At 43.6% G+C, this 18,989-nt stretch overlaps 1 protein-coding gene across 2 annotated transcripts in view; it reads left to right on the top strand.

Moving 5' to 3' along the window:
• The first annotated feature begins 4,799 nt into the window (after window positions 1-4,799).
• Window positions 4,800-18,989, top strand: part of gulp1a (GULP PTB domain containing engulfment adaptor 1a) — a 19,825-nt gene continuing 5,635 nt past the window's right edge. The window contains exons 1-7 of one of the 2 annotated variants that reach the window (XM_037686289.1): window positions 4,800-4,857; window positions 10,833-10,904; window positions 14,632-14,730; window positions 14,802-14,939; window positions 15,018-15,134; window positions 17,254-17,340; window positions 18,730-18,960. In XM_037686289.1, coding sequence (XP_037542217.1) covers window positions 4,807-4,857; window positions 10,833-10,904; window positions 14,632-14,730; window positions 14,802-14,939; window positions 15,018-15,134; window positions 17,254-17,340; window positions 18,730-18,960 — 795 coding nt within the window. In that variant the 5' untranslated portion in view covers window positions 4,800-4,806. The remainder of the gene's footprint in view (window positions 4,858-10,832; window positions 10,905-14,631; window positions 14,731-14,801; window positions 14,940-15,017; window positions 15,135-17,253; window positions 17,341-18,729; window positions 18,961-18,989) is intronic. The other variant, XM_037686291.1, reaches the window with a different exon arrangement.

Raw genomic sequence — 18,989 nt, 5'->3', positions numbered from 1 at the left:
TGGATGGATGGATGATTGGATGGGTGGGTGGATGGATGATTGGATGGATGGATGGATGGATGGATGGATGGATGAATGATTGTATGATGGATGGGTGGATGGATGGATGGATGGATGATTGGATGGATGGATGGATGGATGGATGGATGGATGGATGGGTGGATGGATGGATGGGTGGATGGATGGATGGGTGGATGGATGGATGGATGGATGGATGGGTGGATAGGCGGGCGCTCTGTAACAGACACGCAGCTTCCTGTGTCTAAAACTCAAACCGTTGTGTTGAACTGTGCCCAGATTCTGAGGACGAGGTATTTTGGACTCCATCTTGTGGAACAGCTTGATGTTTCTTCAGCCATCTGCTCCGTCGTTTTGTTGTGAATCTTCAGACCTGAAAGCCTGAAGCCGAGGAAAACGTCCAAGACCCCCGGCGGTGCCACGGCCTGTTATGACGTTTGGCTCTAACTCACTTTCCCAAATCAGGATTTCTATTTTAGTAGCAGTTTATGGTCATTTCTAAAAGGACAGGTGTTCCTCCATCACCTCACATTAAACTTCCATTTGAAATGGAACTTCTGCTCCATTACTTTAGTTCCTCTGCATTTCAAACTGTGCACATATATCTGGGGGGAGGGGGTCGGAACAAGACGGTGTGTTCAGAGACTGGCTGCAGTCGAGTAACGAGGGCTGTTGTTACAGAGAGAGCAGCTCCACAGAAAACCAAACCCCACAGAGACAGGCCGACACCCCCTGACCATTTACTGCCCCCAGCCCCGTCTGCCCCAACCGTGACCTCCTCCATCAGAACACCAACAGAGACCCGACCCTTTGGCTTCCTCGAGACGTTAGGTTTCTGCAACGCTTGTTAAAGTCGACTGGTGGGAAAAAATGGTCCAAAACATGTTTGTGTTGTTGAATTTAATGAAAACATTAAAGTGAAAAGCATAAAACATAGACTAATAAACACCTGGAGACAGATGTGAGCACATTAAACACAAACAGCTGGTTTTTCTTCTTCCAAACCAAAATAAAGAAATTATCTTTTTCTGTCAAAATGGAATGAGATCACTGAACGACTGCAGAAGAAGCTGAAGTTAAAACCAGAAGAACAACAGCTAAAATAAGCTAAACAAGAGCTAAAAGCTAAAACGAGCAAAGCAGAAGACAGAACTAGCAGAAGAGCAAAAAGCTAATAGTAGCAGAACAGTAGAAGAATAGCTTCTATTCTATTCTATTTACATAGCTAAAGGCTAAATGTAACAAAACAGTAGCTAAAAGTTAAAAGTAGCAACAGACAAAAAGCCAACAATTATTTGAAAAAAATATCTGAATAATGTAAATATTTTAACATATTTGGGACTAAAGTTAAGGGGAGTGGTGGCGCAGAGGTTAGAGAAGGTGGGCCTGTGATTGGAAAATCGTCGGTTCAAACCCCGCTACCGACAACATCAAAAATGTGAGTGGGGTAGGTGAAGCACCCACACCTGCCCCCCCCCTCATTCGTCCCACTCTGGGCCCTTGAGCAAGGCTCTTAACCCCCACCATCTGCTCCTCTGGGTGTCCTAGATAGCAGCTCTCTGCTCCACACAGAGGGCTGTGGTAGCTCGGTGGTCTGTGGTTGCGTCAGGAAGGGCATACTGTGTAAAAATAATTGCCATGTCTTCGTTCGAGTTAGTTCGCTGCAGAGACCTCTGAAGAAAGAAGAAACATGTTCATCCATCCATCCATTATCTTCTGCTTATTCTGAAGTCGGGTCGCAGGGGCAGCAGCTTGAGCAGGGAGGCCCAGACATCTCTTTCCACAGCCACCTCTTCCAGTTCTTCTGGGAAGATTCCAAGGCGTTCCCAGGCCAATCAAAATACATAGTATCTCCAATGTGACCTGGGTCTTCCCTGAGGTCTCCTCCCAACTGGACATGCCCAAAGCACTTCCCTTAGGGAGGCACCCAGGGAGCATCCTTACCAGATGCCCAAACCACCTCAACTGTGAGGTTAGATGGACTGAGGCTGGAGGAGATGAGAAACAGCTGAGCTAAATGAAACATGTCGCCGGTGAGATTGGGCGTGGCAGACCTGGTAAACAGGATCTTCTTATTTTTCTTTCGGCTTTTCCCTCTTCAGGGGTCACCACAGCGAGTCATCCTCCTCCATCTCTCTCTGTCCTCTGCATCCTCTGTCTTAACTCCAACTACCTCCATGTCTTCTCTAACTGCATCCAGATATTTCCTCTTTGTCTTTTTCCTGGCAGCTGCATTTCTAACATCCTTCTACCAATATACCCACTGTCCCTCCTCTGGACATGTCCAAATAATCTCAGTCTGGTCTCTCTAACTTCATCTCCCAGTTGTTCAACCTGTGCTGTACCTCTGATGATCTCATTCCTAATCTTATCCATCTTTGTAACTCCCAAGGAGAACCTCACCATCTTCATTTCCGCCACTTCCAGTTCTGTCTCCTGTCTTTTTGTCCATGTCTCTGTCTCCAGACCATACAGCATAGCTGGTCTCACCACCGTCTTGCAAACTTTTCCTTTGACATTTATTGACACTCTTGAAATTCTTGGCGTTTGATCAGTCTTTGTGCTTTTCCTGTGCCCTCAATCAGTTTGTGGTTTGTCAGGGTCTGGTTTTCCACGGTGAGGTTCGCCTTCATGTTTGGGAGGTTTTGATCTGGATCTTTTTTTTGTGTTTGTCAATACACAAAAAAGAAAACCCAGTAACCTAAAGGGAATGCATCTAATCACTAACCTAAAAAAAACAACACGTACTGGCATTAGGTTTGGGAGTCGGTCTGATTTAAATTTAACTGACTTTAGCAAACACAAAAATGGATACAAATTGGTCCGTTTTACAAATATTGAACTAAACGTTGGTGCGGTAGTAGCTGAGACTCATCCTCAATACTCTGATTGATAACAGAACATAGAAGTTCTTGGATTAAGACTTTGGCTTGAAAGGTGTCGGGCGATGTGCAATCCTCCACAGGTTGTTCAATTTATTTGAAACCTGTTTGGTAAAAATGATTGTACTGCAGCAGGTAACTAAAGGCTTTAAGTGTTTCAATAACCAGCGCTGTGACACCGCTTTATTCTTAGTGAAGAGTTATAACGATAAACTAATCGTAATGTCGTCTGATTAGGTCGTATTTCTCCTCGCCGGATTAAATCATGTGTTTAATGGCTATAATGTACGGTGAATTATTGCACAGGTGGTAACTTTGTCTGCAGTTTGTTGTGAGGAGGGTTGTTGAACATTATGGAAGCGAGCAGCAGATCTGAGGTCTTCACAGGTCACTGATGGTCCAGTCCAGATCATCCCATTACTCCTCTTCACTCTTCATTTCCTGCTCGTCAACGGCTTATTACCGTCGTAATGAATCTTCTGGCAAAATATGCATGAATGTGACCTCGAGGGTGCCCAGCTCCTGTAAGCTGATTGTGTTCGTCTCGACTTGGAAGGTGTCACCGATTCAGGTTCACGGTGTCCTCTGCAGCAGAATGCTAATTTTCATTTACAGCAGGACCGATGGACAATCAAGTTAATTCTTGGTAGGATTCTTTTGTTTGTTGGTTCCTACATGGCTGCACTTGTCCAGAGGCAAAGTGTTAAGATTTATTGGTGCCTTGAGCAACAGTCAGTGTTTTTCTATATATAAAGTAAGAATGAACAAAACCCTGTATGGACTACTCTTGACCTTTGACCTGGTGGATTATGAGCTCTTTCACAGTGGGGATCCTCTAAACTGTAGATCATCGTCAGAGAGGCTGATGTTTGATAACAGACTGGAATGGCCCTCTTCTTCGCTGGATAGGAGCAGATATTCTAAAACCTGTAGGCACTTTTCTATGTTGATGGAGACTTTCCAGATGTGTCAGCTGCTCATGCCAGAAGCACTGATGCACCCCCATACCATCAGAGAGACAGGGTTTTGAACTTTTAGCTAATAACCGGCTGGATGGTTCATTCCCTCTTTCAAATGGAGGATGTTGTTTCTGGTTTCCAAAGAGAACTTCAGATTTGGACCCGTCTGACCACAGAACAGTTCTGCATTTCACCTCAGTCCATTTGAAATGAGCTCTGGTCCAGAGAAGACGGCAGCGGCTCCGGATGGTGTTCACATCTGGCTCCTTCTTTGCCTGATAGAGCTTTAAGCAGCATTTGTGGATGAACTGTGTTTACAGACAATGATCTGTGGAAATGATCCTGAGCCCAGAACAGAACCAGACCTGGTTTTAATGGAGTAGCCCCTGAAGACTCCAAGCCGACCAACCAATACTTAACTTTCAACCTTGTCCTTTAAGCTCAAAGATTTCTACAGATTCTTCTAATCTATTGATGAGATTATGATCTGTAGATTCAGTCTTCCCAAGTTTCTGACAAGGACCATTATTTTGAAAATTGTTCCATTATTTTTAAACACAGTTTTTTGCATACTGGTGAGCCCCTGCCCATTTTCACTTCTAAAACCTTACAACCACTTACTTTAATAGCCTTTTGTTGCACCTGGTCAAACTTTTTTAGGTTGCGTTGCTGCCGTCAAAGTCTAAATTAACTAATTTTTGTCAAAAAAAAAGTCAGTTTATTAGTTTGGATACGGATGTGAACTCTAATCTAAAATTGGGAGAAATGTTGCCAAGAGTTCATTCAAACATGACGTTCAGTTTGAGTGAAAAATGTGATGTTTTTCCTCACCATTTTTTTTTTTTTCTCCAGCTACTCAGAGAGAGAATACCTAAATGTGGCTAAATGTGGATCTGAAGCAGGAAACCGCTGAGTGTTGTTTTGTTCTGTTTTCAGACAAGTCATGGATGCACACCCCGGAGGCTCTGGCCAAGCACTACATTGCCTACAACGCCAAGGTAAGAATCACCTTCAGACTGCGGCACTCTGCTCCATTTATTAAATACACTTTGAGGTTTCCATAAGTGGAGGAAACGACAACGTGCATTTAATTTGGGGAAAGATTTGGCAATCGGTAAGCAGGAGCTGTCAGGAATTTGATCCTGCCTCATTAATCCTCCTGAGCAGCTGTTTCTCCTCGGTGCTGTCGGTTATTTTGAGAATACCGTCTTTATTTTCTCCTAATGGGAGCATCGGGGTTGTTTCTGCAAAGTGGCTCCTGTCTCCCTCTGAACCTGCAACCTTTCGGGTCCTGATGCGGACGCAGCTTGAGCTGTGGTTCTCTGTGTGCCGACGGGAATCATGTTGTTACACAAGAGGTCTCTTCAAACTGCCAGCTCTTTAAACGAGGAGAGCCTCCTGGTGTCGGCGTCTCTCCCCGCTCAGTTTATGATCTGTCATCGTCCTTCCTCTGCTTCAGAGATGCTTTGTTGGAGCGGAGGTGAAACTTCAGCGATGCAGCAAATTCCAGGGCGAAGCAGCGAGACGTACATTTGGTGAAATAAAAACAGACCGTCAGCATTTAATGATGAGATTCCTGACTTGACGTGTCGTGGCTGTGCTGGCTGCCGGACTACCGGAGGAATCCGGTTGTTTATGACGAGGTCTCTCCGGAGGTCATAGGTGAAACTCATAAGTTTGAGCACAGGAACATGAATGGATTTGAACAAAAGTCATCATCGAATAAACAAAAACTTTTGGAGTCAAGCCAATTCAAGATGGCTGCCACAGTTAATCAACGTTAGTCAAAAAATCAGTCATACAGATATCCCCAAAGGGGCAATTCGTTTCACAGTCAGTAGACACACAAAACATCCATACAACACAAGATATTAAAATAACAGAACAGACATCAACACTGTTTGTTGAGAAGTCCGATCGCTACAGGGATGAATGAGTTTTTCTGTCTGTTCATCCAACATCTGGGCAGCAGATACCTGAATCCAGATGGAAGGAACCTGAACTCACCATGGAGTGGGTGATCAGGATCTGCCAGAATCAGCCTGGCCTTGTTCACTGACCTCACCTTGTGTAGGTCAGTGAGGTTCTGTAGGGCTATACCAACAGTTCTGTTGCAAATCCTGACAATATGAGGACTAAGATATGATGTGGTAGTAGCTGAGAGTCACAGTGAAAGGCCATGTCTGTTCATAAATACAATTCAACTCAAAAATAATTTATTAATCCCAAAGGGAAATTAAATGTTGTTGTAACTCGTTATCCTTGTTTCATTAAGAGATTTTATAGATGCTGATGGCTGTATGCAGGAAGGATCTTTTGTAAAGGTCTGGATCCGAAAAAAACTGGCCGCATATGCTGTCCGATCCATCCACACAGACTCGGCTGGCCTCTGGTTACCCCGGGCTGCAGGACCACCCGAATGTCGGGTCACTCCTTCCCGTAGCCCGCCTAGCTCCTCGTCGCTGCAGACAGCCAGCTGCAGGTGCCTGGGGACGATCCCGGTCCTTCCGCTGTCACGAGCCGTGTTTCCTGCCAGTTCCAGGATCTCAGTGGTCAGGCACTCGAGCATAGCCGGCAGGGAGACGGGAATCCCTCCACGGTGCCTCCTTTTCAACTCATTTGAGATTTGGGACTGTAGCTGAGATATTATTTGAACTTCTGAGATGTTAATCAGCTGCTCCCGGTTGTAAAAACCACCTTGTTGCCATGGTTACGCATCATAACAAATGTCCAAAAGTAAAAAAGTTTCAGTAAAAATCCTTCCAGCTGCACAGCGTCCGACTCAAGAGGAAACAATCATCCAAAAAAAAAGTGATTTACATCTAGAAAGAGAGGAATTAAAGTTTCCAAAAGCAAAATCTCCGAATGAAAGTAACAGAGCTGCTCCAACATGCAGCCAACCTGAGCAGCGCAATTCTAGAATCTTTTAATAATAATATATAATAATAATAATAATAATATATAAATAATGTTATTTTTAACATTTGACCAATTATTTTCAAAATAAGATTATCTTAGTGTAACTGTATGGCATGAGGTGGTGATTGAGATTAATTTCTTCAAAGAAAGTGAGGTCTTTAGTTGTAAAATTAAATTCTTGCAGGCGACTTCTTGTTATTTACTTCACAAAGCGACATGTTTTTCTGTAGTTTCAATAAAATAAATATGGTATAAACTCCTCGTTTGAAGTCCTGCCTTCACAGCGTTCTTCCGGGCAGAGGATTTCTCTGAAGGTTACCCACTCCACTTTACTCCTGCTCGGTTTTTCTTTTCAGACAATTTACAGTTTTTTGCTGCCGTGCAAACATAAACTCTGCCAACAAATCACACCCAGTGACCCTTGAGCTTTTAAAAATCTCTCTTTGATTTTCACCAGAAACTTTGTTTGTGGACCGGAGTAGCAAGTGAAGTGGAAAATCTCTGTTTTGATTAAAATGAAAATAATCCATTGCAGGATGGACGAGGTCCGACTCACCCCGACGATTCAACCAGAACCCGACCAGTTTGAAGCTGCACCGCTCACATAATCAGAGGAACGTGCGTCTGCGTTTCACAAACATGGAGCTTCTGGACGCGTTCTCTGCTCTCGACCGTGTTTACACTTTTAAAATCCGAGGTTTTTAACCTTTAGAGTTAACCTAATTCAATATAACTTTAGCAAACAGTTTTAAACGTACTGAGCTAAAGGTTGATGTGGTGGTAGCTGAGAGTCATCCTCAACTCGCACATGAATTTGACCAAAACGGCTTTAACTCTGTCATTTATCAACAGAAGATCTTAGTTTAAAACTCTGGAGTTAATGCTGGTGGGCGATATGCATTCCTTCAAGGAGTGCTGTCCTTTTTTTATTTATTACCATTTGTTTTATTTTCTGTTTTATTAAGTCAAAAAGGCCCAACTGAACCTCACCTCAGATTAAAAACCTCGGATTTTAAAAGTGTACATTCATCAACAACTTTCTGAGATTTCCAATAAAATCCATCCATTAGGTCTTGAATTGAGGTGTTTGCTGTACATGATTATCCACCTTTAATGGACATGCACAACTTTCAGTGGGACACGCGTCACAGTTTGTGGAGAATATGGACCCAGGGACGAGAATATTTAAAGTATTTAATAAAAAGAAAAAGCAGCAACAACCTACAGAATGAAAGAAACGCAGAAAAACGAGCCTTGACTGATGACGAACTACAAACTGAGGGGCTGATGAGTGGAGTGGAAACACCTGGGGTAAAGACAACTGGGGACAGGTGAGAGTGGGCGGGGCAGGAGCTGAAGGAGACAAAACTGACCGAGGAAGAAGTGGCTGCTCCCAGAGGAACGCAGGTCGGGACGGGAATAAACCAAACAAAATGAAAACAGAAAAATAAAAATAGAAAGCACATCCTGACTACATCAAAGGTCATGCTCAATAATCCAGCAAAAAAAAAAAAAATCCAACAAAGTTCAGTCAGGTCATCTGGATGGTTTCTTTTTTTTGTTGAGACATTTTGTCCTTCATCCAAAGGACTTCATCAGTTCGAGGATCCACAAACAAACTCAGTCCCACACGCAGCACACTCACATTGTGGACCAACCAGTTTGCTGGTGATAAGATGGTTTCTGGGGCCCGCCCTCTCCCCCGTTGACTCCTCTGAGGCAGCCATGGCCAAAGTGGTTCAAAACATCAAAGTTCATGCTCAATAATCTTAATCTAATAATCTAGCTCTTATCACCAGAAGGCTGGTTGGTCCACAATTCGAATGCGCTGCTTGTGGGGCTGAGTTTGTTTGTGGCTCCTCAGACTGATGAAGTCCTTTGGATGAAGAACAAAATGTCTCAACAAAAAAAGAAACCATCCAGATGACCTGACTGAACTTTGTTGGATTTTCTACCTGGATTATTGAGCATGGACTTTGATGTTTTGAACCACTTTGGCTATGGCTGCCTCAGAAGAGTCAATGGGGGAGAGGGCAGGCCCCAGAAGCAAACAGGTTGGTCCACAATGTGAGAGTGCTGCTTGTGGGACTGTTTGTTTGTGGCTCCTCCGACTGAAGAAGTCCTTTGGATGAAGGATGAAACGTCTCAACCAAAAAGAAACCGTCCAGATGACCTGACTGAACTTTATTGGAACTCCTGACAACTGTTAACATTCTGTTGCCTGTTTGACTTTGTTTTGTTTATTCTCTGTTGGGTGATCAAAAGAAGACAAAAACGCGTTGCATCTCTGTACTAAGACCCAAAGAATAAAAATCACTCAAATCTACCGAGCTACATGTAAACACAAATCATGCAAACAGTGATGGCATGCATTGGGTTTCAGTTTGAGACCAGTTTGTTTTGGTCAGTAGAACTGGAGCTTTTAGCTGCTTGGTATCAATTCGACCCAGTGAAGAGCCGCTCTTTGACTGAGCCTGCAGGGTGGGGGTGGTGGGTGGGGGTGGGGGTGGGGGCGCTGCCATCAGGCTTTCATTCTGTCATCTCCATGAACTTATCAGACCTGCCGCAAGGTTGAGTGTGTCGAGTCTGCAACCAGAGGGGGGCGAGGCGATTTGTTTTCAGCTGCATGTATCGGCTGATGGATGAGCCTCCTGGCTTGATTTGCCTGGTGAAACGTCCCACAATGCACCAGTCAGAACAACGCACTGCTCTTTCCTATTCTGGGCAAACATGAGCACGAGTGTGTGGAGAGTCCATTTGTCAGAGCGCAGCAGAGCTGACACTTTCTATAGACACCCCCCCCCCCCCCCCAGCCCACTGTCATCGGACTCTTTAGCACAAACTGTTTGGTGTTTCTCTCCTTCTTCTGCCAACAAGTTATTAAACATATTGATAATAATAATAAAACAATAATAATTGTTGGCTGAACACCAGCCAAGCGCAGAGATTAAACCTAAGGGACCTGGTGAATGAACCAGCAATAAATGAAGAAATGTTGAGAAAATAATAATAATAAAATTAATAATAATTGAGAATTAATGGGGCACTTATCCCCACGACAGGACTGCAGTTTTAACTTAACTGCTTTTTCTTTAAAACTGTGATTTACTGAAACATCGTAAAGAAGCTAAAACTAACTTGTTAAAGCTGAAGAAGCACTAAAAATAAAAATAAATTAAACACTGGCTAAAAACTAAAAGAAGCAAATTGTTAACTAAAACCCCAGAGCAGCAAAATGCTTAATAAAACCTAAACTTGTCAAAATGCCAGCTAAATGTTACAAAAGCAGGCTGAAATCTAAAAATAGCAACATAGCTTATTAAAGCTAAAGGATAGCTAAAAGCATAAAATTGTTGATTAAGAGAAAGTAGCAAAAGCTTTGCTGAAACCTAACGGCAGCAAAAGGTTAGCTAAAAGGCTAAGGTAGGAATATGCTCACTTGAAGCTAAAAGTAGCAAAACCTAGCTAGATGCTAACAGTAGCAAAAAGGTAGATAAAAGCCAAAACTTTTATAAAAGCAACAAAAAGTTGGCTAAAAGTAGCAAAAGGGTAGCTAAAAGGTAACAAAATGTTTACTAAAAATTAAATGAAGCTGCAGAATGAAAAACAGAATTGCGTGTAAATTAGATTTTTTATCCCGCCTTAATTAAAAAGCTTTTTCGGTTTTATATATGTTCTATATAAATGTATTTTATATTCCTGCATGATTGTTTAGATGGATTAAATTATATTCTTAGATGAAATCTTAATAAAGTCGGTTGATTGGCTCTTATGACCACGGCATGGAACCTTCTTGTTTTAGACGTGAAACGATGTTTTCTGCCCGTCGTGATATTTTCTCACACAGATGCTCTGCCTGTGAGCTGCTTGCTGCACTCCACTTGTTTTGTTTTTCCAACCTTTAAGGGCAGGACTGTGTCTGAACTGGAACAGGCTCCGTGCAGACTGGAAGAAATCCCTCCTCCGGGGAAACAGCGCCCTCTGCTGGAGCTCAGTGAAGGAGCGAAATGTTTGCAGCACATCAACTTAAATCTGCTCTTCTGTTTGTCTCCAGTTCCTGGGAAACACAGAGGTCGAAGCTCCAAAAGGCACAGAAGTTGTGAAGGATGCGGTCAGGAAGCTGAAGGTAAACCCCGTCCTCAGAACCAGAACCAGCTGCCGCCTGGAGCGGAGCACAGACTGTTGTTGAGTGAGCAGATTGGATTTTTGACTCGGTGAAGGGGAGGTGGGAGTGACAAATGCCTCCCTCCCCTCCTTCATCGAGTCCATAACCAACAAGGTGCCCTTGGAGTTTTCCAGCTCCAGGCGTGGAGGTCTCAAAGTGCTGAATAAGCAGTTTGCTCGGCCGCTCCGTCCCCTGATAGATGGAATATTCAACAGCAGAATATTCTGCTTGCTGAAACGCTCAGACGGTCGCGTTTCTTCCTGAAAAATCCAAAGTCCATCTTCTGACATTTAGATTATGTTTTTTTTTATTAAACCAAATGAACTTTGTAAAAGACTGGTGGTCCCAGCCCCTGATGGTGGTCCCAGCCCCTGATCCAGCAGCTTACAGAACCTCCATCAGCAGCAAGAACTCTGTTATAGTATCGGTCTCTCGTGGTTGTAGAGGGAAGTTGGCCCACTCTTCTGTTCGTTCGCTTCACTGAGGTTTCTGCTCAGCTCTCTGAACATCCATCAAAGTGTTCCAGGTTCTGGACTCACTCTGGACCATTGCAGCACCTTGGTTCTGTTCTTTCTGACCTGTTCCGTTGTAGATCAGCTGCTGTGTTGGGGATCCTGGTTCCGCTGGACCCACTTGGGTCCAAGCTTCAGCTGTTAGACAGATGGGCTCACGTTTGACTCCAGAACCCTTTGGTCTACAAAATAGTTCATGGTCCACTCAGTGACTGCAGGGAGCCCAAACCATCAGCCCTCCACCACCATGCTGACAGCTGGGAGGAGCTCTTTGCTGCAGTGCATTCTGGGTAAACATCTGTCTTTTGGTCTGGTTCTGGTCCAGCAGTCTTGTGGTGCCTTTAGATGAAAGTTTCTAAACCTAGGTTTGCTGCTACGGTTTGTCCTGCTTTGACCTTTGACCTTTAACGTGCTAACTGAGGCCCGTAGAGTCTCAAATGGAGCTCGTTTCTCTGAGCATTACATGGTCTGACCTTCGGGGTGAATCTGCTGTCACTCCTGTGCAGCTGTCTTAAATGTTTTCCACATGAATGACTCATCTCTCTGTAGAATGATGGATGTCTGGTTGTTTGGAAATGACCTTTGACCCTCCTCTAAGGTCATTGCTGATGTCTTTCCTCCCTGGTATTGCACCAACACCCACCTGTGTGCTCCAGAGCAGCAGAGTTTGAGCCATTTTGGCTGGAATCTGTTGCTTTTGAACACTTGAGTTTGAATAAAGTTCAAAGCTGGTGAACAGACTAGATCCAGAGGAGGAAAACCTTCAAACTGACTTCATATTTCCTGTGACTGGTTGGTGCTGGTAGGTTACTGGGACAGGACTTGTTCAGTGGATTTCATGGGGCAGCATTTGATTAGAAGCTAAAACAGCCATCATTTGTTTCAATCAGAAAACCGAACCGCAGCTGTTGTTCCAGAAATGTCTCCGAGGACTCGTCTCATTGATTGTTTAGGACTCGGTTTCATCAAACCCACCCCAGTAACGGCATTTAACCTGGGCTGGTTCCAGGACAAATACCACCCCGCTCACAGTGGAAGCACTTTAAAGCGACCTTTAGGTCTGGGAACAGCTCTGGCAGCTCTCTCTCTGGTTTTCTGGCCTCTTCTTCTGCCAGGAGCTGAATCTGCGAGGCCGCTTGTGGGAGGGGGGGCTTGTGTCTTTTTCCAAACCAGTGCTTTTATTGTTCCAATAGATCTGATCCTGGAAACCAGTTTCAGGCTCCGTGGTTACTCTCCCAGAGACACAGAGGACAAGTTCAGTTATGTTTCCTGAGATCCCGTCCAGGAAAAGCGTTTTTTAAAGCAGCACCTGGGAGATGGCCTTTAGTATCTGCTTTAGTTTAAAGTCGTTTAGTTTCGTTTATAAAAGGAGAAAAGATGTCGACCTAAAGCTCGGGTCGTGTTTGTGTCTGTGGGCTTTGAGCAGTAAACATCTTCTTTTACACAATCTGCTTGAACTCTGGTTTTTACAGCTGTTTTAGCTGTTTGCTTCAAAGAAGCCGAAATGTTTTGTAGGGTCTCTGAGGAAGATGTTTGAGTGGATCAAACTTATTGTTTGTTGCTTCAGACTAAAGTTTGGCTTCACAAGAAACTGCAGGATGATTCTACAGTATCTATCTTCTTACGATAGTAAAGTTTTCTTTAAAAAAACTTTTTTTTTTCTATTTATATTCATTAGTAGCTCTTATTCAGAAATAGTTTAGATATTTTTTTAAATGGGCACATTCTGAGAGATTTATTGTCTTTCATTATCTTTATTTTTATAAATATTGCAATAAAACTCAAAGATTCATTGTAATTTTTTTACATTTACAGTTTTTACACCAACACTTTTTGTTTTATCATGTCTGTTAGCAAAATATCTCATGAATGAACGCCTTGGTTTTAACAAACCTCTCAGAACTGAACAAATATTCACAACTGATTCACTTTTGGAGTCGACTTGTTTCAAGATGGCTGCCACAATCAATCGATTATTAAAGAAACGTCTATAACTCGGGGTTTGGTAGTAGCTGAGAGTCAACCCAACACATATGTTGAGTGCTAACAGACCTATAACACATTATTACACGTTTTGACCAAACATTTATCAAACCTGGCAGCAAATCTTTAAAAGATGTCCACTCAATTGTGCAGTTTGGACGAAAAAAGCAACAAACGAGACAACATCATTTGAGGAAAGTGTTCTTTCTAGTTTTTATATTGCTTCAAAGTAACATTTGCACAAAGTTCATGCTCAATAATCCAGGTACAAATCCAGTAATGTTCAGTCAGGTCATCTGGACAGTTTCTTTTTTTCTTTTGTTTCTCTGAGACCTTCATCCAAAGGACTTCTTCAGTCTGAGGAGCCACAAACAAACTGGAGTCCCACAACCACCACACTCCCATAGTGGGAAGAAAAAAAAAACACTTTTCTGGTGATAACTGGTGATAATATCTCGGCCTGAATAAATCCTTTGGATGAAGGATGAAACGTCTCAGCACAAAAAAGAAACTATCCATGTGACCTGACTGAACATTGTTGGATTTATACCTGGATTAATGAGCATGAATTGTTGGTGTTTTGATCCACGTTGGCATGGCTGCCTTAGAGGAGTTGACAGGAGAGAGGGTGGGCCCCAGAAACTATCTCATCACTAGAAAACTGTTTTTTTTTTTTCCCACTATGGGAGTGTGGTGGTTGCAGGACTCCAGTTTGTTAGTGGCTCCTCAGACTGAAGAAGTCCTTTGAATGAAGGATGAAACGTCTCAGCAAATAAAGACACTGTCCAGATGACCTGACTGAACATTGTTAAATTAACATTTCATTTTACTCACACGATTGGGGTGACCATAGTTTAATCTATGGGGGGGCAAGGCCACCATTGACCACCCCCCGGCTCCGTCATTGCGCCTGGTGGTTGATAAGTGTTTCCTCTGATTGGACAAGAAAAAAAACCCTCCCAGTTCTTCTCCACAGTGTGGCTTCTACCCACTTGAATATGTTGCATCAAAAACATTTAGGTTTCCTTCCATTCCCTGTTTCGAAAAACACTCATCTGGAAAACCAACTGTTTGAATCCGTCAGTGAGGGGGGACACCGGCACTCCGCTCGTCACCCAGGCTTTTACGTCGTTTTAAAAATGTCCCGTGACATTTTGTCACGAGTCAGCAAATAATGTTTTGACTCTCCTCAGTTTCAGAGACACATCAAGAAGTCTGAGGGTCAGAAGACCCCCAAGGTGGAGCTGCAGATCTCCATCTACGGCGTGAAGATTCTGGACCCCAAAACAAAAGTGAGTTACTTTGTGTGGAACGCGAACGAGGTTTTCACAGGATTCACAGAGAAACGGTGTTTGTGCTGCAGGACGTGCAGCACAACTGTCAGCTGCACAGGATATCCTTCTGCGCCGACGACAAAACCGACAAGAGGATTTTCACTTTCATCTGCAAAGACTCCGAGTCCAACAAGCACCTGTGCTTTGTGTTCGACAGCGAGAAATGTGTACGTTTTTGCTTTTTGTTGGATTGCGCTGCAGGCTGTCGACTCGTTCCTCACTGAACGGTGTGCTGCTGCTTCCAGGCCGAGGAGATAACGCTCACCATCGGTCAGGCCTTCGACTTGGCCTACAAGAAGTTCTTGGAGTCCGGAGGCAAAGACGTGGAGACGAGGAAACAGATCGGAGGCCTGCAGAAAAGAGTAAATGTTTTTATTCATCAGTGCGGAGCTCGTTCTTATTGATTGTTTTTACATTTTCAGTAGGCCGAGCAGAAAACCGTCATGGATGAATATTAATGAAAAAAGCTCCGAAGCTGCAGTTCGTAATAGAATTGCAGCTAAAAACACAAAAACTCTGCTGCTTCTGATTAAATCCTGATTTATTCATTCAACCTTTATTTATACAGGTTAGTCTCATTGAGTCACAAGGACTCATTTACAAGACATGTTATAAGAAAGAATGATGACAACAATGGAAAATCATAAAAAACAAACAAACATATAAATCGAAAAATAAATGGAAGAAAATCATATTGAAAAAACAGCTACATTGTAAAGCGATATAAAATATTAAAACTCAGCAGATGTTTGAAGCCACTTAGAGAGGTCAAGGTCGAGAGTTTCAGATCTTTTTGTAAAGTATTCCAGGAAACAGGAGCGGAGTAGGAGAAGACCCTTTTACCAAGTTCAGTCCTCACTGAGGGAACACTGCAGGTAATAATGTCCTGAGAGCGCACGCCGTAGCTGCACTCACGCAGAGACATGTAGGAGGAGATGTATGAAGGCAGCAGACCAAGAAGTGATTTAAAGATGAAAATGTACCAGTGAGAGAGTCTGCATGAAGCTAATGAAGACCAGTTAACCAGTGAATACTGGGTGCAGTGGTGGATACGATAATCACAGCCAGTTGTGAATTTTAGCGCACCGTGATAGACAGCATCCAACATCTGCAGGGTGCTTGTAGGAGTGTTTGTGTAAATAATGTCACCATAGTCGATGGAGGGAAGGAAAGTCGCAGTTACAAGGTGTTTCCAAACATTCAGAGTTAGACAGGATCTGTTTCTGAAAAAGAAACCCAGTTTAACTTTCAGTTTCTTGACCAAGTTTTTAACATGAGGCTTTAAAGAGAGAATATTTGTAGGAATCGACAAACTCAATAGGGACACCATTCGCAGATAAAATCGAGGGAAGAACTGCTGAGACCGACTTCCTATTTGAAAACAACATCCCTTTGGTTTTATCAGCTTAGCACCAGTTTGAGACGGAACAATTCTGACTGGAGGATGTTGAGACTATAAAAGCTGGAAAACCTTAGCAAGTGTTCTAGCTCGACAATAAACAACTCTATCGTCAGCATAGAAATATAAGGATGCATCAGGAATGCTCTGACCTGTATTACTTACAGGTCTGTTGGTCTGCTGCCTTCATACATCTCCTCCTACATGTCTCTGCGTGAGTGCAGCTACGGAGTGCGCTCTCAGGACATTATTACCTGCAGTGTTCCCTCAGTGAGGACTGAACTAGACAAAAGGGCCTTCTCCTACTCCGCTCCTGTTTCCTGGAATATCTTACAAAAAGATTTGAAGCTCTCGACCTTGACCTCTCTAAGTGTCTTTAAGAATCTGTTGGACTCCTGGCAGGGTCCAATGCAGACATGTTCCTGTTTTTAGTTTTCTACATTTGTCTTGGAATCTAGCTGTTTTTTTGTTTTGTTACCTTTTTCCTTTTAGCCATCCTATTTGTTAAAAAACAAAACAAAAAAACAAAAAACTGTAGTATGAGTTTTTATAACTGTTTATTGTTGTTGCTGTTGTCCATTGTTGTTATCACTCTGTTGAAATCAGGTCTCTCTTGTAAATGAGTCCTCGAGGCTCAATGGGATTTACCTGTATAAATAAAGGTTGATTGACTTACATAGATTGTGAAGAGGGTGGGTCCTAAGACTGAGCCTTGTGGTACACCATTGTTGACTGTTAAATAACTGGAAGAAGTACCATTATGTTGAACACACTGACTCCGATCTGAGAGATAGTTAGAGAACCAGCCACTGGTGTGAGCTGAGAAACTAATTTTGAGAGTTTATGACACAAGATGTCATGATCCAGTGTCAAAAGCTTTAGACAGGTCTAAGAAAAGTGCAGCACAATAATCCTTAACACCCAAAGCTTCATCAACATCATTCAGCTTCAGCTTCTGATTAAATTCTGATTTATTAGAGTGTTTAAATGAACGTGTGGAGGAACCTGAGTGAAAACGGTCCTGCAGGGTCACGGATCAGCAGAGGTTCTGCTTCACGCTTTGTTTGTTTTGTTTCCTGCAGATCCAGGAGCTGGAAACGGAAAACGCTGAGCTGAAGAAGCAGCTTCAGGAGCTGGAGGAGCAGCTGATGATCGCACCCGTCACTCCGGTAAGAGGAGCCGCTGCAGAGCTCCTGAAACCTGCTCCTCCTTCAGACTCGAGCAGCTCCTCTTTAACCACCACGACCTAACTGATCGGTTTTTTTATCTTTCTTCAGAAAGACTAAACCCTAAAGCCACTTTCAGAAATCATTTGTTTACAGACGTTTCCATCGACTCGTCGTGGACATGAAGGTTTTTATGGCAGGCTTTTTAAGATTTATTTCAACTGTTTGTTTTCCAGCCTGGAACAACTGTAACGAGTTTTAGAAACAAGTTTGAATTTATTGTGGAGTTTCTCTGATAGATGCTTCTCCTGTAACGTTGTAGTTAAACGTTCTTTGTCCCACCTGGACCTTTTTGTCTCCATCAACAAGGATCTCCTGATGTCTGAGTTCATTCAAATTGTTTGGTGTCTTAGTTTCAGACCCGGCTTTTAATCAGTGTCCACAAATGGCCCTGATGTCAGCCTGATTGATCCATTCAGAACCCAGTTCTGTCCTGATGGACCCAACTGTGTCCAGGTTTCAACCGTCCTGCTGTTGGTTGGAGGTGAAGCTGAAGAACTTGGAGGTAGTCCTCCTCGCCTTGTTCCACAGCATGATGCTCCCACCACCATGCCTGACAGTTGGTTCAGTGTTCAGGTCTGAAAGACTCAACTCCTCCTAACGTCCTTCTTGTCTTTGTGTCCAAACAGCTCAGTCTGACTTGTCTTCAGAAGACATTTGTCTCGTCCATGTGGACAGCTGCAGGTTTCAGTCCAGCTTGAAGGTTCAGAAGCTTCTTTCTTGGTCCTCTCAGTCCACAATGATGTAAAACTGTCTTCACTGGCAGACTGGGACACTGGTGATCCAGCAGGTTCCAGTTCTTAATCTTAATGGGTCCCATCTGAACGGGTCAGATGCGTGTCGGCTGATCCATGGAGTCAAACAGAACCTGTTTTCATCTGACAAAGAGGAACTAGGAGCTGCAGTCGATCATGATCACTGACAGGACGTTAACAGCCTCGTCTAGTCGAGACGTTCTTGTATTTCAGAACCACGGTTAAGACGAATGTTTGTATGAACAGTATTTAGGACCGTGTGCAAAGATTGGACCCAGTGTGGGCCAAAAATTCAAACTTGTTTTAAGAAATCGTTCACGTTGTTTGTTGTAGTCGTTCTAAGGAAACGAGTTAAATAAATCTTTGGAAGCCTGAAACACTAAACTTCTGACTGTGACTGTATTTGGACTGAACGGGTCAGAACTTTGAGCAGGTTTGAATCAGAAAAACGGAGCAGATCTCAGCAGAGGATGGCGATACAACTATAGTTGTGGCAGATGTTGGTGAAATGACCTGCAGCTCTCCTGACTCACCCTGTCCCGGCTCTGCTCCCTCTCTGTCTGCCATCTTTCCTCAGCCGCTGCACGTGAGCGCAGCAGACGAAGCGTACCTGCTGCACAGGCCGTCCTCTCTGTTCTGGTGTCGCAGCGTCACGTCGCTCTCCTGCCTGGAAATCTCCTCTGTCACTCTCACTCCCATGAGCTCGCCGGACTCCAACCTGTCCACCGGGTTACTAACCCCTCCGCCTGCCAAACCCGCTCTGCTTCCTGCTAAAGCCGCCGAGGGCTTCAGCGTCCCGCGGCCGCGCGTAAACACCTTTTTCTTCTCTGCTGTCTT

The sequence above is a fragment of the Nematolebias whitei genome, chromosome 13 (genome assembly GCF_014905685.2).
Source record: "Nematolebias whitei isolate Nwh7 chromosome 13, NemWhi1, whole genome shotgun sequence".
In the NCBI taxonomy this organism is placed as follows: Eukaryota; Metazoa; Chordata; class Actinopteri; order Cyprinodontiformes; family Rivulidae; genus Nematolebias; species Nematolebias whitei.
The sequence above is the reverse complement of the archived record's forward strand: the minus strand, read 5'-3'. Positions and strand labels throughout refer to the sequence as shown.